This window comes from Saccostrea cucullata, unplaced genomic scaffold (assembly GCF_032062105.1).
Source record: "Saccostrea cucullata isolate Sc308-1 unplaced genomic scaffold, CSIRO_AGI_Scuc_v1 ctg1916, whole genome shotgun sequence".
In the NCBI taxonomy this organism is placed as follows: Eukaryota; Metazoa; Mollusca; class Bivalvia; order Ostreida; family Ostreidae; genus Saccostrea; species Saccostrea cuccullata.
Genome location: NW_026937602.1, coordinates 46140 through 71472, shown reverse-complemented (window position 1 = coordinate 71472; position 25333 = coordinate 46140). Strand labels below are relative to the sequence as shown.

Here is a 25333-nt window from a genome sequence, read left to right as displayed (position 1 = left end):
CCTATCAGGTCGAATAATGACGTTGATCATGTGTTTTATAGCTATATTGAACTCCACAAAACAAAATATGCTGGCACAATCAAGCAAGAATGTCTCCCAGTGTAAATTTGAGATAATATATGCACTGAGAGCTGCTGTTCACGACATCGTTAGGTCATAAAAACAAGACGGGTTAAAGTCATTACTCAGCTCTAGAGAATCTCATCAAAATAAATAGACGAGGTAGAATAAGTGGACATTGAAAAATAATGACGTTGTCGGACGTCATGAAACTAAACGGCGACGGCGACGGGTGATCATACAATGTCGTCTTTGTTTTATAATAATTTGCGGAATAATGAACGTATCAAGGATAAAATTTTCAACATTTCTTTATTTTTTGTTGCTTTAAGTTCCTTATAAATTTTGTAAGCTCATACACCATAGTATTAATTTTAAAGCCTCAGTCCACGAACTTTTTGATAACCCCTCGTATCTTCCCCAAGATAAATTGAACTCACGGCTTTTTGATATCATTGACAGCTGCTTTTTTCAATAAAAAGCAAAATGTTTACATTCTGATTGCACACACCTCCAATGTTCTGGAGGTACGTGTGAGACCGTATAAACCGAGGTCACCTGTCGAGGTAGGTTGTTGCAGGATAAAGATACTTCCCTGTTTTGGGGCCGTTAAGTGCCGAGTATAGGAAAAAAATTACAGCTCTTCACCAACAAGCGGTGGCGTTACCATATGAGTAAAAATTTTCTTTTTTTAATGATTTAGAGTAATCAACCAAGTTTTAGGGCGCGAGTCTAGGTGACGATACCATAAAAGAAAATGTACAGTACTGCATAAGAAATGCACAAACTAAACATTTCTTTTTAAAACAAACTTTTTTCTTGTGTAAATTTAGGGTATCAAATTTTACCTGCATAATTTAAAAAAAGCAAGTGAAATAGTAAAATAATCAGAAATAAATTCTGATATGTTGTCAGATCTATTTTTGAGCATGTGTATTACAATATGCTTTATTTTCCATGAGAAAATGTAGTCAACCTTTTTTTCTTTATATATAATGCATTTTTGAACAGTTCAATGTGTCTTGGATTCCAAGAAAGTTCATATGAAATTTATAGAAATTAACAAAGTTAAAACAATAAAGAAGCATATCTAATAAGAAATCGCATCACTCTCTGTCTATGGCCAGGCAATCTATATGCAGTTCGTTTAGAATGAGCACATGGAGTATTGGGATGGTATGTTTTTCATTGTCTCGTTGAAATAATCCCTGATGGATAACTTTTATGAAAGTCATGATAAAAAGTTTTAACAATTTCGCTTTAAACTTTGTCCCAATGGTTATTAATTAGTTTCAATTTTTTTTCAATTATCATCATATACATTAATTTATGATAGGGATGTCAAAACATTTTTTCTCTAACCACTGCTAAGATTAAAATTATTCTCAAAGTCTGTGAAAATAGAGTGTGTTATTTCCTGTTATTGCAGTCTTGCCTTTTGATATATCTTGTAATACTTCGAAAAATGTGTCATTAAATTTTGCGTTATTACATTTTGCGTTGATTTCGACTCAAAATAAGGTAACGCATAATAATTATTTTAAAAAGTATATTGTTACACTTTGAGGTATTTTGCGTTAATTTCGGTGCAAAATGTAAGAACAAAGATTATATTTATTACGGGTTTTAATATCAATTTTAGTCACACTATAATTCACACGCAAAAGATTGTAAAAAGGTATCAAGGTGATTTACAGTATTTTCTTTTCTTCTTTAATGAGATTTTTGCAAGTATAAAATATAAGAAAATTGGGATTAGATTTTTGATTACATTTTTAAAGTGCCTGAAAATGCGTGATTGCCGGGAAACGGTATGTGCGTGATTTTGCATTAGAAATAGAAATGTGCGTTAAAGTGCTTTACTGCGGGAAAGGGGTTAAATGCCTTCAACTTGATCATATTATAAACATAACGTCGAGCGGATTAATACTTACTTGACGTACAACATTGCGACGTAGGCAACCCAAGTTATACTATTTGGATTATTTTTTTTATCCAATCAAATGACGTGTTTCAACTAAAATTAAATTATTGCAAGATGAACTTGCGTATCATTGGCATATATAATAACCCTAATTCAAAGCCTTAAGCAATTTTCAGTTAATAATATTACCGCAAAGGAATCTTATTTTAGATGCTTTCCAAAAATTAAATACTCTTTATCTTGTCAATTCCTTGCTGTGAAGCCTTAAATCTATTATCTGATAACTGATAACACTGAAACAACTACATCTCTAACTAGTTTTAAAGAAAGTGCAGCAAGTTTCGCATGAACTTGGGTTTTGTTTAAAATATTTAAGTAGTAAATATTTAACAAAGGAGACTTACATCCAGCACATTGGTTAACTTTTTCCTTAATTAATACATACACTGCTAAATGACAGTTGTGGCAATTAGATTTTCAAAGTAAAATAAAACTATACCTACCACTACTGCAGAGTTTGTCCGCTATGGTTTACAAAGAAAATCACACAGTACCAAGCAAACTACTCAGTAAAAGGGGAAAAATGACAGTTTGATATTACTGGGAAAAAAGCAAGTACTGTACTATGCATGCCTACATATAACATTTTGGTAAGCGTGGTTTTACAAGTTATATTTAAACAGAATGCAGGTAGCGAATAAATGCCAGTTATGTAACATTGATCGATTTTTTTAAATTAAGGCTGCAAGTTTGTCTCCAGCATATTAAATTTTATATCTCTCTTCTGATTACAAGGTGTTTTCTAATGCATTATAAAAATCATAAAGTTTCGAAGACATTGACTGGAAAATGTTTGTAAAGCCAAAATACTTATTTAACAATGAGTACTGGAATTCCTTATCTTATTCTACATTCATTGTTAATCGTTTTTTTATTAATGTTTTTACATTAAACGTCTTTCTCTTGAATTTTTGTTTTGGTGGGAATCGTCTGATTTCTTTAAAATTCTTGTAGCGGGAAAATTTCTTGTAGGAGATTACACTATCGTCAAATAAAGATGACTATAATATACTATAATTTAAGTAGTTATTATAACAGTGTACAATAATGACATTAAAACATCTTGACTTATTTTCAAACTTTTTAGAACTCTAGATTCCTGGTTGATAGTATATCCATGAATTATTGCTTGCAAAGATATTAGATAGTTGATAATAATTTCCTGATTATTACTTATTTCCATGAAAATTGTTCTGGTGTTAGTTCAAATAACAACTCCATCTAATAATCATGTATCAACGACATAAAATGGCTAAAATGGCCCAAATTGTTAAAAAAAATCATTTTTGTAGAAAAAAAAAACAAAGGTCACTTTTTTTATACCGGGGTCTTATAAAAAATTAACACCAGTTGAAAAATGGCAACGTTTAGAATGATACCAAATTTACAAGTATGAAATGATGCAAAACATAAAATTGACTGCAAAAATGTATATAATTTTAGCATTTTTAGAATTTCCTCAATAAATCCAGAGGAAAAACTGTTATTAAATCAAAGTACTTAAAGCACTCATGGGAGATGAACATGGTGTAAAATAAAATCTTTGATCGGGAGGTTAATTGAGTGAAAAATATTATTATTTCAAATACAGACAACTGTTTCAGATTTTTTAAGTTGGAACAATCTTGAGAAAGACATTCAGAGACATTGAATAGCAAAAAATGCATGGCCCATAATGCTTGCCTGCCTACATAAGTCCTTTTTAAGCGGTTAGCTTTGCTAGCCGCTATATGGCATGTGTCGGCAACCGGAAACCTCCATAAGGCGCTACCTATCGGCATCGCTTTATCGCTCGTAACCTTATCCTTCTGCAACCAAAACCGGAAACTTCCACAAGGACCTACCTATCGACAACGGTAACTTCAGCAAATGATTTGTATACTGTCGGCGTAATACGCCCCCTGGTTAGAGATTGACAATATGCTGTGAAGTCTGACTATTAAGCCAGCCATTACTACATGTATATCACTTCGTACTAACGAAGTATATGCTGTGTATGAAGAGTGGCTATTATAACGATTATATCGAATTCTTATTAGTATATTTACCAAAGCATTGACAATACTTACAACATTTACTTTTAAGAACTGAGAATTTGGTCCTTATTACATGTGTATCGCGCGATCGCGATTTCTGGCAACTGTTAGTTTATTTTTGAAAGTTTATTATACAGCAGGTTGGAGGTTATTACAGACTGCAAAAACATCAGCAAATCTCTCGATCGAGTTTGATTTTCCTTGCCAAAGTATTAAGAAACACCATTTATTAAGTTAATACCTGAAAAGCGCTTTTATAAAAACACCGAACGCATCTGTAAGTTTTACACTTTTTGTAACGTTTTATGGAAACAATAGGGTTTCCTCCACTATGAAACGTTTGTTTTTCTTCTCTTTTCTTCTCTGTCTAATAAACAGATTATAAAAGCTCTGCTCCCAGGGATAAATTCTCTACTCCGTCTTTGATAATTTATAACAATCGATCATAAGGGATTACTTACTATTAGTTTTGTAAAAAATAATGGAGCACTTAAAGTAGTAAAATCAATTTTGAAAAAAAAAATGGAGAAATATATATTAATTTTAATCAGCATTGTGATCCTCATCTAAAAATCAACCGATATTATTTTCACAGAAGAATGAGGTATGAAAAATTTTGGCAATTAGCAAAAATTTAAAATATATACTTAATTCTTATTTATAAGTTTTGAAAATTTGATCAATTCCTAGGGAACGTATTATTAGCTGTGAAAATACTTTTAAAATTTGAATTTGTCCAATTTGTCGATTATTGTTTTAAACGTTTGAGAAGAATAAAATTAAAATACAGGTGTTTAGAGGCACATTGATAGAAAAGAAATCAGTGTATATTGTTTAACCGACATATTGAAGAAAGTGACACTGATAACTTCTTAAGTTACACTGATTTTTAATGTACATTTGAATTTTTAAATACTAGTATTGATTGATTACATAACTTTCTTTTTCATGTTTTATTTGAGAACAATATTGCATGAAGAGTATATGATAAAAACACCTTATATGTCCTTATCTAGATATTGTGCCTTATATTGTGCAAGACTTCTTTCAAATGATTCTCATATACCATTTACTTTATTCGAACATTTACTTGTTTGAAAAGTCAATAAAATATATTTCATAAAGCTTGATAATCTTGTTTACTCGTCAGTCTTCCCGTAGAAGTAGAAGTTTATAATATTACTAAAGGAAGTATTCAGTATCTGTATCAAAATACAGAATGATCGATTTTAGAAGAAAAGCTGACTCCTGAAAGTTCAAGAGGTGGGATCCGTTGCCTAGAAAAAGTAAGCATCCCTCGTTGACAGGTTAATTATATTGCCGCGATGAGCCTACACAACTGAATCTCTCTGATATCAATTCATTTACAAAGTCTCTCCTCAGCCATCCTTTTTTCTCTGACTAGCCAGCTGTAGATCTACACTACTCAAAATACATTAATCTAAAGAATTTAACTTGTCATTTTTTTAGTTGTTTGTTATAGTAGGCTTTACAATTACCTAATTTCAGATTCAATAGAGAATAAAAGACAATGAAATTTTCAACATCAACATAATTTTTTTTTATCCAGAGAACAATTGGATGCCATCAAGAGAGAATTTTTAAAAATGCACTTCCTGTCTTTCAAACTGAAGAAATCTCATGTTTAAATTTTGAAACATGCATTTCAATCTTATTAAAATTTATTTAAATGTTCCAAATCCGCTACCGCTTCTGAAACATCTAACATCCCATTCTGGGTCACATCAGAGCGACCTTTCAATTATGAATACATGTACAAGTAAACACAAACACTTTGGCCATGTAGATTCAAGCCTCGGTAAACAGTTCTCAAATTAATTCCACGGCTACATATCATCATTATTGATACTGTCTTACGTTGAATTAAAGTAATTTTGGAATAAATTTCATGTATCTTCTGCAGTCTGGCATCTAAACGTGAATAATGCAAACGAAAGAGCACAAACTATACAAGATACCCCACACGTCATACATAACACAACTTTTGCAATGCATATCTTTTTACTACAAAACTCCTCGGGTGTTTTGGTTGGGTGGTGAAAACAAGAAACCCATCTGAACTATTAGCCAGGATTTCGGAGGAACCATTTTCTTTGCCTAATCGAAGATTCACTCTTACATGACCCCAAATAGGATGTTGTTAGATGTTTGAGAAGCAGTAGCGGATTCGAAACATCTAATTTTAATTAGATTGCATCCATCTGTGACATCAGTTTGGAATGTTATTGGTTTTACTATTGAGTAAAGTATTACAAAAACGGAATGTCTGGGTTTTTCTTCTCTGATGACATTGGAAAAAGATATGCATATTTAAATATCATCATTTTATGCACTTTTTCGGTACATATTAGATGAAAGCATGCTAACCGCTTTTCATTACTTTCAGTACTTTGATTCTTATATACCCCCTGCTTGAAAAGCGGGAGAATATTTATTAATCGGGATTTCTGACTATCTGTTTGTTACGCTTTAGGTTTATCAATCTCTTATCCGCAACTTCTTTTACATCACTGAACGAAATTTTTATAGAATATCTATAACATATTGCCATTGTGCTTCAATTACTTTTTCATCCTACACATATTTTGGGTTTCCCATTGCAAAACATGGACACTGCCATTATATTCATATAAGAGGTGGTTAATCATTTATATAATTCACTGCTCACAGTCTTCAAATTTGTAATATATTTTTCCTTGGCACCTTTACCCATGTGTTATGAAAATTATGAAAATTTCAGTTTCGCAGGAATAATATCAATGTTGAATAAATGTGGATTTTCACACAGCATCATTTTAAGAGCTATCGGGTTTGTTATAAAAAAAAAGTTCTCTTTGAATATAAATGTATTTCAATTACACGAACATTATACATGGAGTACGTCAGAACTTAATCTTTTTTTAATATTGTGAAGAAAAAGCAATACCAAGTTAAAAACAAAGATTTAATGACCAAACATAAAAACAGTGGTACATATATGTATATGTTAGAGTGTGTGTGCGTACAAATAATCTGGTATGTAAATGAGGTTTTCCTTTCATTAAAAATATACTTCATTTTGCTGTTCTTACGAAAACATCGGTGTCCGTTTCGGGTTTTAACATTTAAAACAGAGTACTAGATTTACCGCTTTTGGCAGGTGATACTGAAGATTACGTAATAAATACGCATGTTTCCTAAAGTTTTTATGCATTAATGAATTCATTTAAACCAAAAAAATATTCATGAAAAGTTTGAGTAAATTCTATGCACTGGTTAAAAAGAAATTGCTAAGAATCCGGGATCGTCGGGCGTCGGGAACATTAGATTTTCCGCTTGCCGTCAGAATGTAGAGTTGTCGTTCGTATCTTTGTCAGTGTATGACGCTACACTAAAAATGAGTTCCATTACGAAAACCTTTGAAGCTTTTTATAATTGTATCCCCCCCCCCGCTTGAAAAGTGGGAGGGTATATAGTAATCAGGATTTCCGTCCGTCTGTTACGCTTTATCTGTTATCCGCAACTCCTCATATACTACTGAGTGAAATCTACTCAAATTTTCATAGAATCTGTATTACATATTGCAATTGTGCACCTTCAATTTTACTTTTTTATTCGACACGTATTTTAGGTTTCCCATGGCAAAACATGAACATTGCCATTATATGTTTACCTATGACGTCACATATAAAAGCTTTTGGAAAACATTTGATAGGACGAGTTATTCCTCTTTACACATTACCGTAAAACAATATATAGCAAACATGGACATTATGGGAGGCGGGGGTATCATTTAGTGAGCTCATTGCTCACAGTACCTCTGGTTTAGTTTTATTTTGAACGAAATTCAATATTCAATATAAGATTACTTTATCATGACATTTACTTGCATTTCAAAATATGAAAATAAGATCAATTCAGGATAAAATTACATGAACTATTTGTGGTGGATGTTTATGCATGTTTTCTGTTGAATATCATCTGAGTAAATCGGTCGATACAGTAGCCTTGCTTTCGTCTTGATATGATCTAAACACAAATAACTGATAATGCGTGATGACCATGGGAGATTGAACATAGTTCAACTCACAAAAATACATTACAAATGCATGGTCTCTACTTAATTTCCAATGTGATCAAACGAAATAAATAAATTCGTGTTTATAAAATATCCTTGTAAATATAGGTCCTAAGCAAAAACATTGCCGTTGTTCCAATGTCAACGTGTTGGATTGCATGCATGAAGATAGGAAAGTATCATTGTAGTATCATTGTAGAAATATTGAACTGAAAATGCAGATGTTATAGATATAAAAATAATATAAAAATGTTTTATTTAGAATGTCTGAATGTTGATTAAAAAAGATCGTGCAGCATGCCGATATCATTGATCATTGTCATTGTATGTAATAATGCTGATGATCCATCAAAATAGGATTGGAAATTAAAATCGTTGGGTCATGTGCAACTGTTATAATCAATATTTTCAAAACAATAGTTATTTAAGCCTTTTTACAAAGTTTTTTAGATATTTTAGGCACTGCTATTCATATCTGGAAACTCAATTTGTTTGGTATAATGTAATGCACGCCCATCCTAGGTTACAGCTCACGCAAACAACAATTTATACATTCATAAATTGATGAATATATATCTGATGGGAAATCAAAAATCAAACTAAAACCTATTAACAACCTTCAAAACAACTTATATTGCTAATTTTAAATATTTTATTCATGACTCTTTGTTATCAATAAATAATGATTTCATCCAGGCGCCCCGCAATGAAAAAACGCCTCAAGTCCCATATGTGCACGATTTTAAGGAACCAACACTTCTTGGTCTGACACTTTATTTCGGGTCTCACGAAGCAAAACACGAACTTTGTCCTCATAATCAAATGTCCGGCGGGGGTATAATCTAGTGAGCTAATAGCTAATAATACCTCTAGTCTTGAGTATATATGTTTTTACATACTTTACGGGTACGTATACAAAGTATACATCATAAAAGGAATCCTCAATTATTTTCTAGCTCACTTGGGTCACTCGGTTTTTGTCCGTCATAGAGCGCCACCCGTTATGCTTTAATTTTTAAACATTTTAAACTTCTTCTTTGAAACCACTCATGCAATTTCCACCAATTTTGGCATAGAACATCGAAAGGTAAAGGTAAAAAAAAATAAATTTCATGGTTACTGCCCCCCCCCCCCCCCACAGTCCTCAGGCACATGAATCATCAATAAAAATATAAATCACTTTATATTTTTAAAATCTTATTTACTCATGGGGTTTGCAAAATCAATGATTCTATTTGAAATTATTTGTGTAAAATATAACTAACCACATTCCATTTTAAAAGTTTAAGTCAGTTTTTGATTGCATGTTAATTAAAAAGTTATAAGAAGAATTAAATTTGGTCTTAAGTCATAAGCCCCTGGACCTCAAGCAATGAAACTCGGGGCATGATTGTGATAAGCATTGAACCCTCTACCAGAATTGTGTATTTCTTGGTATCTGGGTCGGGGTTCTGGTGTTTTGTTCGGGATCTTATGATTATACATTGAAAATAAAGTCTTTAAAAATCTTCAGCTCTTGGGTAATACGCCGATAAAATTGTTAATTTCAAGGCCCCTACGTCAGGGGTTCCATCTTGATGTTGTAAGATTGATTGATTGATTGTATACTGTTTAACGTCCCTCTTCAGAATATTTCACTGATACGGAGACGTCACATTGCCGGAGAAGGGCTGCAAATTTAGGCCTATGCTCGGCACGTACGGCCTTTGAGCAGGTAGGGATCTTTATCGTGCCACACTTGCTGTGACACGGGGCCTCGGTTTATACGGTCTCATCCAAAGCACCGCCCTCATTTAGTCGCCTTTTACGACAAGCAAGGGGTACTGAGGACCTATTCTAACCCGGATCCCCACGGGGCGAGTTTGTAAGAGGTGGCTTCTTTATTCTATACTAGTAAATTTTATGCTTCGAAAATCTTATTCACTGTTCTTTTGTAGTATTTCAACAAACTAAAAACAAGTAAAATAAGAACGGATGCCTGTTCCAAAATTGAAATTGCATGGCTCCTGAGTCAGAGTTTCTTGCATTTGGGTTGGGTGCTATCGGTAAATAAGCAAAACTGCATTTATGCTTTGAAAATCAATTTTGTCAATTCAGTGTATTAACAATGTACTAACAATTGGTATGAAAAAAGTCAGTCAGCATTTGACTCAATGATAAATTGTTTTTGCTGACAAGGGCATTGTATAGACCATAGAACTCAAGAAATCATGATTTTAAACATCCGTATGGGGAGTTGTAATCCATTCATTTGATTGGCTGAGGTTCTGTTCTGCTCCGTCCAATCTTATTGACGAAGATCTCACTTAATAAGATCATACTATTACAAAGAACCTACCCCAGGGGTTAGTATTTGAACAAACGTGAATCTACACTACCTGAGGACATCAGTTAAATATTTCAAGACCAAGTGGTTCTTTAGAAGATTTTTCAAACATATCATCAAAATTTTACGTTGTTTTAATTATCTACCCTTGCAAGAGAGTGTGGCTCTTTAATCGCAAAAACATACATTTGTTGAAATACTAGTAATTAAGGAAACTTTTATTTCATGTTTCCGTGAAAGCTGACTTTCTTAATTTTATCTATGCAATTTTTGTATGTGTTAATGCTTTTCTCGCTCATATATCCTATTAAAAATTAATTATATTCCAACCAGGGCAATATTGCTTTATGCATGTGATGTTTATCATTACCATTAATTTTTATGAACCATTACGCATGTGTATGTTATTTTTTACTCCTGGTTATGTACCCTACTCTATTTCTTACTATGCAGTGACTGACTTTTTTTTCTGATTAAAATTAATCGTAGATAAGGTATGTGCATAAAAGCAGACATGTCCGTGATAGTTTGGTCTTAATTGTTATTTTGTACTAATTGGTATTCATTACTTATTTAATAAATCTTGAGGCCTTGGGACCAAACCCTCATCTCATAGCATAGTCAAGGAAAACACAAATCGATTCTGTGTTGAAATGTTTAAGGGGAGTTTGGGTGATTTTATTACTTCATGATACTTCCATATCAATGAAACACAAGAAACATATATTGACGTAAGCGTTAAAAATCGGCCGCAAACCAATTAGTTATTCCATTGATAAAGTAATTAAAAAACGAAATTTGCGTGACATGTGTTTTTAAAATTCCTTATATTTATCTATTAAATAACATGACATGAAGCACTTGCATGTGATATTGACGATTTTCTTCATGCATAATGCATGTACAATATTATATGTATAAGCAAACGGTCCATAGACCTCTGCGTCTCTGCACTCAGTTTGGTACTAAAATTGCAAAGGAACTGCTCTGGTGGACGTTTCATATTTAAGTAGTTTAATTTTACATAAAAGTACAGAACTAAAATTTAAACTAAGCTTTAGGTTTTCTTTAATAAAAACGCAACAAATATGAAATATGTGGGACTCCTCGCTCTTTCTAAGAGGATATTAACTTCCCCCAACTCCCTCTAGATCCATCACTACATTTCTTCTCTTTCAGTCTCTTTGTTTTGGTGTTGAGATGTGGCCGGAAAATTCATGGCACATTGTAAAACGCGCTTTATCCTAGTCTAAAATTTGGACCAGAATGTTGTAAGATTCTCTGCTTTTAGGAAATACATATCTCATCAATTTTTTGAAAAATTTCCATACAAAATGTATAAATATACACGTCATTTCAAAATAAATACAACAAATCCCGTATAGGCTGTTTAAAAAGAGAAAGTAAAATTGTTGATTTACAACGCGGTCTTTGTTTTAGACTATGCCTACATATAACTTCGTGCACTTGTTTGTCAATCAGGATTGGATGAAACACTTACCCCCATTAATTATATGATTTTAATTTTATGATTATTGTGCTTTTTGTTAAGCATTTAATAATATCTTTGTTTAATATTCTATAATATGAACATTAAATATTTCTATTTAATTGTTCTTACTCCACAGAAACGCACGTCGACTTCAAACTTTCATAACAAGTGACCGACCGCCTCCTGGCGGCCGGTAATAAGACTTTCCTTTTCTTCGACACCAGAATATAGGAATATAGGCTCAGGTATGTGATTATGGATTTGCTAATCATAAGATTTTTAAGACAGCACGTTTTGCAGAGGAAGATGCAACTAAAACAATCCATCTTTTCCTTAAACTTCAATATGCCAATAAAGGAATTGACGCGGTAAATATAAGTAAATAAATTTTCTTTATCACAAAAGGGTCCAGTCTTGTATTCCACCATATTTCAAGTTAAAGACTACACCTTGTATTTCTTACAAATATACATCGACTATTGCTTCCAAACTTTTCAATTTCAAAAAAAAAAAAACTTTACATGGCCTGGATACTGAGTATCTAAAACATAATCCTCGATCCATCGTGTTCATGTTCTTTTTCGCCCTATAACAAATTTTCCTGCTGGACACGTTTTATCAGGTGACGTAAATATAGTTTATTTTTTAAAAAGGTCCTAAATACAAGGAACCCTGATCCTTCAACTGGCGTCGGAATTTCATAAATATTATGTATTCTGTTGAAAATTACCCGGTACACCAGATGATGGGCCAATTATGAAAAAGACGTTGACATCTTGTCAGAATGGATTAAATGTATCAGATCCATGTTAAAGTCGCGTATTAAAAAATTGAGGAGCAATATGAAAACCATCTATCCTTCTGTGTTCAATAACCAAGAATGAATACAGAATTAAATAGATTATATGATCAGTACGTACTGGTCACTGCCAACAAGGCAAGTACGAGGGTTGATCCCAAAGTAATGTTACTTTGTTAATATTTTGAATATTTGGCATCATATTTTCAAATATAATATGCCAAAAGATGTATAAAAATAAATCTAATCAAAATTGAAAATTTCATATAATAATGTTTAATTACATTATTTCTGTATACGTTTAAAATATTAAACATAGCGGCTGTCACCGCTTCACAACTAATTAAACGTCACTATTTAAAGTGTAAATCGTTGGAAGGAGAAAAACCCACAGACATTAAAAAGCATCAAGAAAGCGTCTAATCCCCCAATATTTAAAATAAAACTTTTTTTCGACATTTTCTACTTTTAATTTGAAAATAAAATGACGTCATTGCTTTTTGATCATAACAGGGATGGGGTAATGGTAATGTGTAATGGCAATTGACTGTAATGAGCTACAAAATTCGATGTAATTGAAAGTAATGTGTAATTGGCCAAATTTTCAATTACAAGTAATGGTAATTTAATTAATTAATTTCCAAAAAAGCATGTAATTCTTAATGACTTTTCAATTACATTCAATTACACTGATTTTAAATAAATGAAAAATCCCCCACTCCCCCACCATCTCATAAACATTATTTAAGAAAGGTTAACTGATTTTTTTTTTTTTGAGCAAATATTCTGATAGTAGAATTTCTTAAAAAGAATTTTAACTTAGTCATATTTCCATTTTTTGCTAATTAAATATTGTCCTATTTTATTTTCTTAAAAACTTTAAATCAAATTAATCTTTATAAAGTGAAGAAATAAAATTTCTATTTTGATTTTTTAATTAATTAATCCATATCAAAATAAGTAGTCCACTGGCTTCTAATCCTCTTGTTTGCAAGATCTTCAACTTGTGTTAGAATTTATTATCAGGTGCTAATTAGTGCCCTCGGGTCATGTACATCTTCCTTAATAAGAGATATTTTTCACACATTTTGACCTTGTCTCTTGGTATTTTTAAACACACATACCCTTGACTTTAAATTGTAGTTTGGCACAGAATAAGTCAAATACCAACATTCTGAGAATATCTTAATATGTTGTTGAAATGAGGAAGTATTAATGCAAAAGGCATCAATTGTATCTTCAGCAAAAATTTAATCGAATGTCATGATTCCAAATATTTTTAACAGATAAATTAAGGTAAAACCATGAGTAAACTTTCTACTAGTCAGGATCTATGTATTCCTGTCACAAATACCCCAGTGAAAAAATCTTCTCTATGGCAGGAAAATCTTCAAATCTAAAAGATGTAGGTTGGGAAACAAAGTAGCTGAAAATTGTATGAACATTTTTGAAACATTATGGTTATTGTAAAAATATGTTGTAAAATAATCTGATATAAATATAAAGGATTAGGAATGTACATGACCATATCCGTTATAATTGATATATGTTTTCTTGAATGTAATGTGTAATTTAATAAATTACTTTTGCAAAGTAATTGTAATTTAATTAATTACATTTCAAAATTCATGTAATGGTAATGGTAATTTAATTGAAGGTTTCGGGAAAGTAGTTGTAATTTAATTAATTACTTTGCTATGTAATTGACCCCATCCCTGGATCATAATAATTGTTGTTTTAATCTGCTGTATTGCGCAAAGGAAACGTCGAAATGTAGAAAAAAAATCCGCTGAAACGAGCTGTGATGCAGTTCTACTACAAAATTGGAAAATCGCCCGTAGAAACAGTTACGATAATGAATCAGACATACAGAGGAGAGAATGTAAATAAGAGACTGTTTATAGATGGTTTCAGCAGAATTTAGTGAGTCATGAGTCACTGAATGATCAGCAGAGGACAGAAAAAAGAAGAGAGACGCTTAGACAGTTACACCGAAATCAGAAACTTGGAAAGTTTGTCTTATGATAATGTTCGAGGAATTTTAAAAGAGGTCTACGTTATATAAAGAGTGAGTGTTCAATGAGTGCCAATTATTCTTTTAATAAGAGAAATATATGCGAATGTGTTCGTGAATCTCAAATATTTTTTTTTGATGAAACGACAGGGAAGCGCGCAGGTGTATGACGGCGTGAATCCGTCATATGACGTTATTTAGGTGCGGCGACTACCGTAATTGCACTTTGTCTATAATTCGATATTTTGAAAAGTATAAATCATTTTAATTTAATTTTTTCAAGACTGATTTGTAATCAATATAGCTTCAAACAGGTATAATATCGTTAATTTACATCGACTAGTAGCAATTTTATCGAAGTTGTGACATTACTTTTGGATCAAGCCTCGTCACATTGTCTTCGATTAAAAGGCTCATTATATAAATTGTATTTTGGAAGAATTTGGATTTAGTTCTACAAATGGTAATTAAACTTATACTCATACTTCCCTTTCTAAGGACGAAGTTCTTCAAAAACATATGTCAGTTTTAAATATTGTTAATATTTCACATATCAAAATGAATTTGACCTCCTTTATATATATTGGATTCCGAAACTTCATAAAATCCTTACAATCATAGATACATTGCGGGTTCCAATAAATGTTCACCCAAGCCTCTTTCGTTAGTCCTCACAAAGAAATTACCAGGAACAACAATATATGCAATAAATATTTGCATAAATTCTGCTTCATATGAATACAAAACTAGGTCTGCCAATAACGGAGAGCAATTGGCTCCCATGGGAATTACAATAGATAGTTGGAGGACCTGGTCTCAAAAAACCACATAGATATTGTCAATCAGAAACTAAGTACATGTATCTTCTTGATGTCAACTTAAGAATACTTGTGTGTAAAAATATTGACATGCAGTGGTGAAGAACAAAACGTCAAGAGTACTGTGCAACAATATACCAAAGAAGTGGTGTGAATCAGATGTGATACTCAAAAATTCCAAAGAACTTTTAAACAATTTGAAATCACAAGATTTTACCAAAATCAACAGCTTATAAACTTACGACTTTTCAACATTATACACAACCATTCCACACGATATATTAGGTGTCATAACAGTATTACACTTTGGTTCACGTCAAATCATGGCTGACGGAAAATAATCCCGGAATCTTCCCTTCCGATTCGGGCATTTTGGTACGAGGCTGGAGCTGAATTTTTTTATGAGATGAAAAACAACATGTAAACTTCCTGTATTGACCAGATTTATTAAAATTTAGAGCGTGCTGATTTTTCTATATACTGTCAAGAGTGGGGAGTGATTAGGCCCTGGACTAGATTTTCAAGCACCTGCTCGGCTTCGACCGAAACAAACTTGCGTGCCTTGCTGGATGGCTAGGTATTTTTTGGTACTAAAATCTTTATAAAGAATGGTTTTACAAGATCTGAAAAGGAAACTTCTCAGAAGTTTGTTTTGAATTAGTTACATCTACTCAAACTTGCGCATTTTTGGTAAGAATATATAGCAGAAATTAATACTGTTGTGACACCTGCAGTAAAACCGAATTTTGTACTTAGAGATATTGTAGTCTAAGAATTAAGGTTTTATTTTGTGAGTTTAGACGGAAAATGAGAAATAATGGCATTTTTCGGCCGTCATTGCTGTTCGTTCATGTTTAATGGAGCATAGAAAATTAGTCCAGATTTCCTCTAAAATAAATTATGTTGGCCACACCACAGCCTGATTTGGATGTATCGGGTTGAGAGAAGTGCATGAAATTTAGAGGACAGCTTAAAAAATACCTTGCCATCACACTCGTTAACATTATTTACTCATAAATAATTTTAAAATCTATACATTTAAAAAATTTAGACCACACTCGGAGCAAAAAAAAAGTTCTGAATATGTGTAAATATCGGTTTATTTGGAACACATTGGTAACAGATAAAGAAATCCAGTCGGAAAAAATAATTATTAAGGCAAATCAATCGTAATTAAGCAGAAAACACCTTAATATTTCAATAATATTTATTTTTTCGATGCCCTTTTTAACCCCACCCCCCAACCTTGTGACAAAAACTATTTCTTTCGCCCTGTTATAAAAAGCAAACTTATTTTGAACAATTTTTCATCCGCATGTAAATCAGTATGCATCCATTAAAAAATTAAAACGAAAAAACCGCACAAGTTTAACGCGCAAGATCATTACATACAGTTCAACTTTTGCCATATTTTTAGAAATCCGTGTTCACCGCGAAGCCCCCTGTCACAGAGTTTTGCCCGTAATTGTCATATCTTTGCACGGATTTTTATGAAACTTGGTAAATACATTAAATAATCATCATAGATCGGGAAAATAGCAATATACCGGCAAGGAAAAAATTTAAGTTTAATTGCAGGTGTCATAACAGTATTACACTTTGGTTCACGTCAAATCATGGCTGACGGAAAATAATCCCGGAATCTTCCCTTCCGATTCGGGCATTTTGGTACGAGGCTGGAGCTGAATTTTTTTATGAGATGAAAAACAACATGTAAACTTCCTGTATTGACCAGATTTATTAAAATTTAGAGCGTGCTGATTTTTCTATATACTGTCAAGAGTGGGGAGTGATTAGGCCCTGGACTAGATTTTCAAGCACCTGCTCGGCTTCGACCGAAACAAACTTGCGTGCCTTGCTGGATGGCTAGGTATTTTTTGGTACTAAAATCTTTATAAAGAATGGTTTTACAAGATCTGAAAAGGAAACTTCTCAGAAGTTTGTTTTGAATTAGTTACATCTACTCAAACTTGCGCATTTTTGGTAAGAATATATAGCAGAAATTAATACTGTTGTGACACCTGCAAAGTCCAGGCTTTTTGATATTATAGACAGCTGCTTTTTCAATGAAATGGAACTCGTATTTTTACGTACCTGGTCCTTGGTCATTTGCAAAATTATTTTGTTAAAACACATTCTGATTGCACACATTGAAGTTGACATCAAAGAGATGCTTAAGTTTCTGATTGACAATATCTATGAAGTTTTTAGATACTGGTTATTCCAACCATCAATTGGAAATCCTCTGGGTACAAATTGCGCTCCTTTTTTAGCAGACCTATTTTTATATTCATATAAAGCATAAATTGTGCAAAATCATATGCGTGAAAGAAAACGCTTGCCGTGGCCTTCAACTCGACATTTAGATACATTTACGACGAATTGTCAATTGACAATGAATTTCCATTTTTTTCTACGTAGATACGATATATCCTGGTGAGCTTGATATAAAAGATACCACAGAGTCTGACACATCTGTTTTATACTTGAATATTTTACTTGAAAAAGACGTTAATGGTAATCTTACAACCAAGCTATATGATAAACGTGATGACTTTAACTTTTCTATCGTCAACTTCCCTTACTTATGCAGCAATATACCATGATCACCTGCATACGGAGAATATATATGTCAGTTCATTCGATAAGCAAGAGCATGCTCTACGAACAATTTCTAAAAGGAGTTAATTATTTACAAGCAAGTTGATGAAACAAGAATATACATGTAAGTCATCATTTCGCAAGTTCTACGGTCGATACAATGACCTTGTCAGCAAATACAATGTATCATTGAGTCATATGCTGACTGATGTTTTTCATAATAATTGTTAGTTCGTTATTTATAGACTGAATTGACGACGGATTTTGCCGTTGTTTCCTGAACATGACAAGGAGCAAACGGCGCGTATGACCGGTCAGCAGGGGATGCTCACTCCTCCATGGCACCTGATCCTACCTCTGATGTTTCGGGGGTCCGTGTTTGCTCTGCTCTTATTTTGTATATTGTTTAATGGACTTTGAAATTGAATACTGTTCGTTATCTCCATAACCTTCATGAGAAGACGATTTTTAAAAAAATCAATTAATAAGTTTCCTTCCTTTATATTACTTTGTAAACATCCTTGTCATGGTCCCTCTTAACCCCACGGGGTCGTACAAGATTAAGGAGGTGAAGGGCACTTGGTCACGTGACGTCTTTTCCCCACGTAATAAATTGTAAATTTAGAACCGGGACCTGAAGTGTCAATGACGTGAACGTAGATGTAAACACGTTTACTTTTTAAAAAAGATAGGCGAGCTAGCGCCGTAGCAAATTTTAATCACAGATAGCAAGGTTCATGATCAACTGGTTTATTTTGGTAAATTGCTGCATAACTAAGGGAAGTTGAAAAGACCATTGTTAATAGACAATACATCGTCGATATATCTAAATGTCGAGTTTAAGATACAATACGTTCTTCTTCTTTTCACATAAAATATATAATAACAAATGCAAATTATAGTATAAAGGAAAATCCTCTTAAACGAATTAGGGATAAATTTGGAAAAAAACAAAAATTGGATATTTTAAAACATTAAAAGTGGGATCAGATGGCGTGGAGGAATAACCATCTCCTGGTAACGGATCACATCCATCGTCAACTCTTTGTCATCTCTGGGCAATCAGAAAAATTCTTTGATAATTTTGTGTGAAAATAATGGCTTCACATTTGTATGAAATTACAATTATGTTTGCCTTGTCATAATGTCTTACGACTTGCGTTATAATTATGATGCACGTGTTATTTTGGTTATGTCTAAAGAAATCTGAATTAATTTCCAATAATAATTAATTAACAAATATTAACGTCAGCACTTTGAAAAATGCATTGTCGTACAATCTCCAGTCAAAAGAAAAAAAATGTTGCTCGTTTTAATCTTTATCAAAGTAAATGTTTATTTTTGGCGCAAAGTATCAAGAAGAAAAAAATGTAACCTTTCATGGTGTGTAGGAATGAACATAAACTAAATATATATCTATGATATTTGCGATTCACAGAAAAATGGAATTTAGCCAAATACTGTAAACCGACTTTTTCTCTCCTGCGAGAAATTTTTGCAAAGTTTGCCAGACTCTTAGAATCGCGAATATTTTTCGCCACGAACGGTCTTTAAAGTCTCTGTGTCCATTTACTATAGAAAAAGCTTAATCTTGAAAAATAATCCTCACTAAGTAATGTAATCCCCTGGTAAATCGCAAAAATAAAGTCGTTGCGAATAAAAGTTGGTTAACATTAATCGTCGTTCTTTCATTGATAAAAAAAAATAAATAAGTTATGTAATGTTTAATTACCACAGTGACAACTACAAAACAAACATCAGTTTTATTCACTTCGTTTTGTAGGAATTCTTAAATAATGCATTACATAATCACAGTTAACTTTATTTTTACAACATTTACATCTTACTTACATCAACAACATTGTTCTTGTGGAATTTTTTGCGAGAAAGATATTTCTATATATGTTATATTTATAGTAAAAAAAAATAACAGAACGCCGATTCGTCTGAGCGTCGGTAGGAAATTTTATATATTTTTGAATGATATGCGGTCGAGTTAAGGCTGTAGAGACCCTTTGAACAATTCTGGACGTAGTGGATTGATGAATTCCGAAGTCATCCCAGTTACATAACTGCATTTTTCCTGTTGCGAAATAGGGAAGAGCTATCATGACTTGTAAATTAGTTAGTATACTACAATTTCGACTTGTTGCTGTGAAACAAAATCGTCCCGAAGGGCTATTATTTTAACAAATTTAATAATATTAACATCATTTGCATGTTTGAATTGTCCTTATGTTGACCTAATTTTAATATATTCGCCTTTTTGTTCCAATGTCTAAGTGAAAGCCCCTATATTGTGACTTAGCATTATCATATGGAGTGATTAATAAAACAAAGCTGACTTTGTTAAAATATATGTAGAAGCGTACAATAAAAATAATTTTGTCTAACGTATTTGTCAAACTTAATATTACTAAATGTTAATTTTGTAATTTTGAGCTTCTCCGATGTATGTTTCTTACAAGGCAATTAGAGATAAACAAGCTGCACGTACATGAAATACAATAAAAAAACCAATTAACATCAACATCTGAGACACTTAAAAAATATCGACAAATCTCTCACAAACAATATATACAGTCATAACTATGGGATGAGAAAAACAAAAACGTTCCAAAGGAAAAAACAAATAATTTTAATTCCACACTCGAGGGTTGACCATAATGTTTGTGTACTTCGTGTTTGTCATTTATATCGAAATAAAAATTTAGAAGACACTATAAGAAAAAAAAGCACTGTTATTTGATACAGATAAAATATATATATTGATGGCGTAGTTATAAATGAAGCGCAACGTTCGACTAGGCTGCACTGTCGGCTTACAAATGTTAATTATCCTGTATTAATTAGAATTTTTAAAAATTAAATCAGTTATGTTTTATAGGTAAATACTGTTGCAGACATTTGTCAATGTGACATAAAAATAAAAAGAAGACTGTCGATGAAATTAGTAAAATCCTGAATCCATATCTGTGGAATATGATACCTTTAAAGTTCGTAAAAGAGTGTGAACTGTGTAATTATGTTTATTTTCAAATCATGGCCTCTATTAACTTTTTTGGCATTTACCAGTACGGGCATTGGTAAGTAAATTACAGCATTTATCCAGGAACTTTATGAACAAAACCCTCGTACCTAGTAAAAGGAAAGAAAAACAACTAGGGTCCGTGAACAGAAATACTCATCTTAGTATCACTCTACCTGCTTTACTACAAGGTTTCAAATAACTGTGTGATCTTTGATGATTTAATCAATCTTCATTTTTCATCAGACTTTTGTGACTCTCCTCTTATTTACAAAATTGGGGAGAAAGTTGACTTTTTATCCCTGTATAAAGTTTAAGTCCCTCTTAGGACACTAGCTTAACCGTAGAGCCATGATTTGATCACATCACAATATTTCGATGCCATATTGGCAATGTATCTCTCTTGTTTTTGATAAGAATGCTTTTCTAATATCATTTTCTAATGTGGCATTTTATATTAATATGATGTTATAACATTTTATAATGTTTTCATGTTATAATATCCCCGTTAGTCATATTATTTCGACAAAGTTCAATCGTCATAGCACAGGAATACGTACACAAAAAACTTCTTAAAATACGATTTTGAGCAGGAACATGAACAATCATTTCAACCTGTTATATATTATTATTGTTTTGAACATGTAATTGTGTAATTCACCCTAAATTAAAAACAAACCTACACATGTATAGCACTATACCCCCAAAATAGATATAGAAACAGGAATAAGTCCATTGTAATTTTACCAGATTTGTTCTACATCTGAAAATGCACATATGCACATTTTCTAAATTTAACTTTTTTCAAAAATGATTTACATGCACAATCGAATCAAATCCAAAAAGTAAGATAATTATAATCACATAAAAACTTACTATGCATAACTTTTATAACAGCCAAAAATTAATCACTTGAATTTTCACCACTTTTCAAGCTTAGATAACTTAAAAAAAGTTAGATTTACTCATTTTAAAACTTCATCGTTTTTCTAAATCTCTCATAAAAATCTTTATCCCCAATTCAATTTTTTCCAAACATAGGAATTACACTGTAGTAGCTTTCATTTCACAGAGAGACCACGCCCCCTTAGCATTACCACTGGCTAAATACAGATTGACTTCTCTACAGTGGGCGGGGTCTGGACAGTCACAACGAAATACACAACTAGAAAAAGCGTCAGGTACAGCCTTGTTGTCCGTCAGAGTACAGAACTGGGTCGGTTCTTTGATGGCTCTGTAGGATACCTAGAGATATTTGTACAAACAAATCAATAAAATTGAATAAAAATAATAACTATTACCATCATTTTCACCTGGCAAAGTGTCGACTTTCATTAATTGCCATTCTACACGTGAATTCATCTTAGGACAACAATAAGAAATAATGTTAGTTACGAAATGGTTTGTAAATAAAGAAATAAATGTGTCATTTTTAAGTACAAATATAATAAAGAGCTGAGAAACTTTACTATAATTGCTTGCCAAAAAACTAAATCAAAAACCTATTTGATCAATCATAGAGGCATTACAGACAACTTTTTTTCTCGGTAGAAGCATGACTTTTCTAAAGTTAAAATACTAATTAAGGTTTATCATTCCCAAACAGTTCTTAGCGATAAAAGTTACATCTAATATTTGGTGAAAATTAAATATTAAAAATTGATTTCCAAATATACATTTTACATGGGTTATTTCTCTTTCTATGCCCCTAATTCAGAGCTTTGAATATCCGGGTTCCAATTTTGTTCCAACAACACAGATATGTATGGTTTGCATTTTACTCTAGTGAGATGGAATATATGGAGTTAAGGAACCGTATTCAAGCTGAAAAGTCCATAAAAAAATATTAAGCAAAGCTAACACAGATCTCCAAAACATGAGAGTTGGGATCAGATGCCATGGAGGAGTGAGCATCCCCTGCCGATCGGCCACTGCCATCGTGTCCTCCTGCTTTTTTCTTCCCCCTTTTAATTTACAGTCATATTTACCTGAAGCATCCGGGCATTTGAGTGTCTGTCACATGATATGCCTATCCCGGATATGTTAAGGACGAAAGCCTTTGCCTGAATACCGAAGACAGGTTCTGTCGGTAGGCTCATCATTAAGAAAGGCGTGAAGTCTTCTTGGGTTGGGAGAGTAAAACACGTGTCCTCATCGTCATCAAAGACAACTGCTATTTTAGATTTCTTGGTTCCACCGGGATCGTTAAATATTGAAATCAATTCCCATCCTGGAAGAGAAAAGCAGAACATCAGATAAATTAAACTAAGATAATGCTTGAAATATAAAAGGAGTATCCCCGAAACCCAAACTATGTCACCACAAGCATAAACACTTCGTGTTACCTCCCAAATTATTTTTTCAGTTGAGTTTTGCTTATGACACTATACATGTTATGAACAATATATTGCAGTTAGTTCTACAGTGATTTTTGTTTACATATAAGTTAATAAATGCGTTGATATACTCACATATACTTAAATATATTTCTTAAAATGTTATATGAACTATTATGAATAATATCACACCATTACTTTTTCTGGAACATGAAGCATGAATATATGTATATCATTTAATTTTCTAGGAATTGAAAAGTGAATAAATATGAGACAATATTGAATGTTTGTGATTTAATTATTATTATTATTAAAAAAGACAGTGTTAAAATATTACCTCTGGAAATCAAATAATTTTCGGAACTTTTTCTCTTTGGAACTGGAAAAGAGAACATTTTCTTTCAATTTAAGATATTCAAATTTCACATTCATGTAAATTCATGAATTAACTTAAGAACTCCATTTGTAGACTTAATGTATTCAATTTTCAATTCAAATAATTGGTTGATTATTTATGATTAAATAATTTTATGCAAATTGTTATACATAATACACCTATCTGTTAATTACTCTCAAAGTAGGTTAAGTTGTATTTACTAAGACTGATTGTTAATGCATAAACTTATACCATTACAGTTGTTTTCTCCAAGGATAATGATTTTCTTTGGTTCTTTTGGTTCTAAAGTGGTTTTTTTTGGTTCTAAAGTGGTTTCTTTTGGTTCTGAAGTGGTAAATTAATGAATTAACTCAAGAACTCCATTTGTAGACTTAATGTATCCAAATTTCAATTTGAATAATTGATTGATTATTCATGATTAAATTATTTGGTGCAAATTGTTATATTATATACTTATCAGTTTATTACTTTCAAAGTAGGTTAAGTTGCATTTACTAAAACTGATTGTTAATGCATATATACTTTTACCGATGTTTTCAAGGATAGGGATTTTCTTTGGTTCTTTGGGTTCTAATGTGGTTTCTTTTGGTTCTGAAGTGGTAACTGTGGCTTCTAATGTGGGATCTATTTGTTTTAAAATCGCTGAGAAGGCATGCACTGGTTCTGAAGTGGTTACTTTTGGTTCTAAAGTTGATTCTTTGGGTGCTTTGGGTTTTTAAATTGGTTAAAAATAATATTTCAATTTGAAAAAAAAATAATTACTGTCACTTGCTCAAAATTTATATCAATCGTTTGAGACACATTTAAATCAAAAGGTTATACTACTCCAAAAAGGTCATTTATTTCACATAAATAGATCTCGCCTTTCGTGGTAAAAATATAAAATTGTTTTCTATTAGAATACATTGTTTGTGTACGTCTTATAATTGTTTATCTTCATGTTTCTCCTTAATTATGTTTATTTGATTCGGTACCACTTTTTGACATTGCAGTTGAAGTGTTCCTAAAACTTTTACGTCATAAAAATAATTCCATTTAAAATATTATAATCGGATTTCATCATAAATTAATACCTGGACACCATTCTGTGAAGTTTTGGGGATCTGCAGCTGGATAGTCTGAGGCCAGGATCTTGAAAATACCTAAAATGGATCATTCGGAGCTTACGTTGTTAAATACTTGCATTGCATTGGGTTTTTTTTTCTACTGCGTCTTTCGACGATTAGCTCACACAGTCCCTGAAACGAACAGTGAAGGGACGGTGAACGAACGCAGAGCGAACGGTGGGTGAACGATGTGCAAACGCTGAACGCAACTTAGTGAACGATGTGTGAACGGTAAACGGTGAGTGAACGCAGAACGCG

At 32.2% G+C, this 25333-nt stretch overlaps 1 protein-coding gene across 1 annotated transcript; it reads right to left on the bottom strand.

Annotated features, from left to right (window-relative positions):
* Positions 1 to 22257: 22257 nt before the first annotated feature.
* LOC134248465 (uncharacterized) lies at positions 22258 to 23967 on the bottom strand. Its single transcript, XM_062730861.1, has 3 exons — positions 23910 to 23967; positions 23225 to 23466; positions 22258 to 22481 (listed from the first exon to the last, which is right to left on the bottom strand). Exons 1-3 carry the CDS (start codon positions 23965 to 23967, stop codon positions 22281 to 22283), a joined length of 501 nt encoding a protein of 166 aa, XP_062586845.1. The 3' UTR covers positions 22258 to 22280.
* Positions 23968 to 25333: the final 1366 nt, after the last annotated feature.

What these genes read in the sequence shown, in the direction of transcription:
- LOC134248465 (XM_062730861.1), bottom strand. Translation starts at nt 23,967, where the DNA reads ATGTTCTCTTTTCCAGTTCCAAAGAGAAAAAGTTCCGAAAATTATTTG. An exon ending in AAATTATTTGATTTCCAGAG is followed by an intron (nt 23,467 to 23,909) that starts GTAATATTTTAA and finishes TTTCTCTTCCAG; the next exon opens with GATGGGAATTGATTTCAATA. An exon ending in CAAATGCCCGGATGCTTCAG is followed by an intron (nt 22,482 to 23,224) that starts GTAAATATGACT and finishes AAATATCTCTAG; the next exon opens with GTATCCTACAGAGCCATCAA.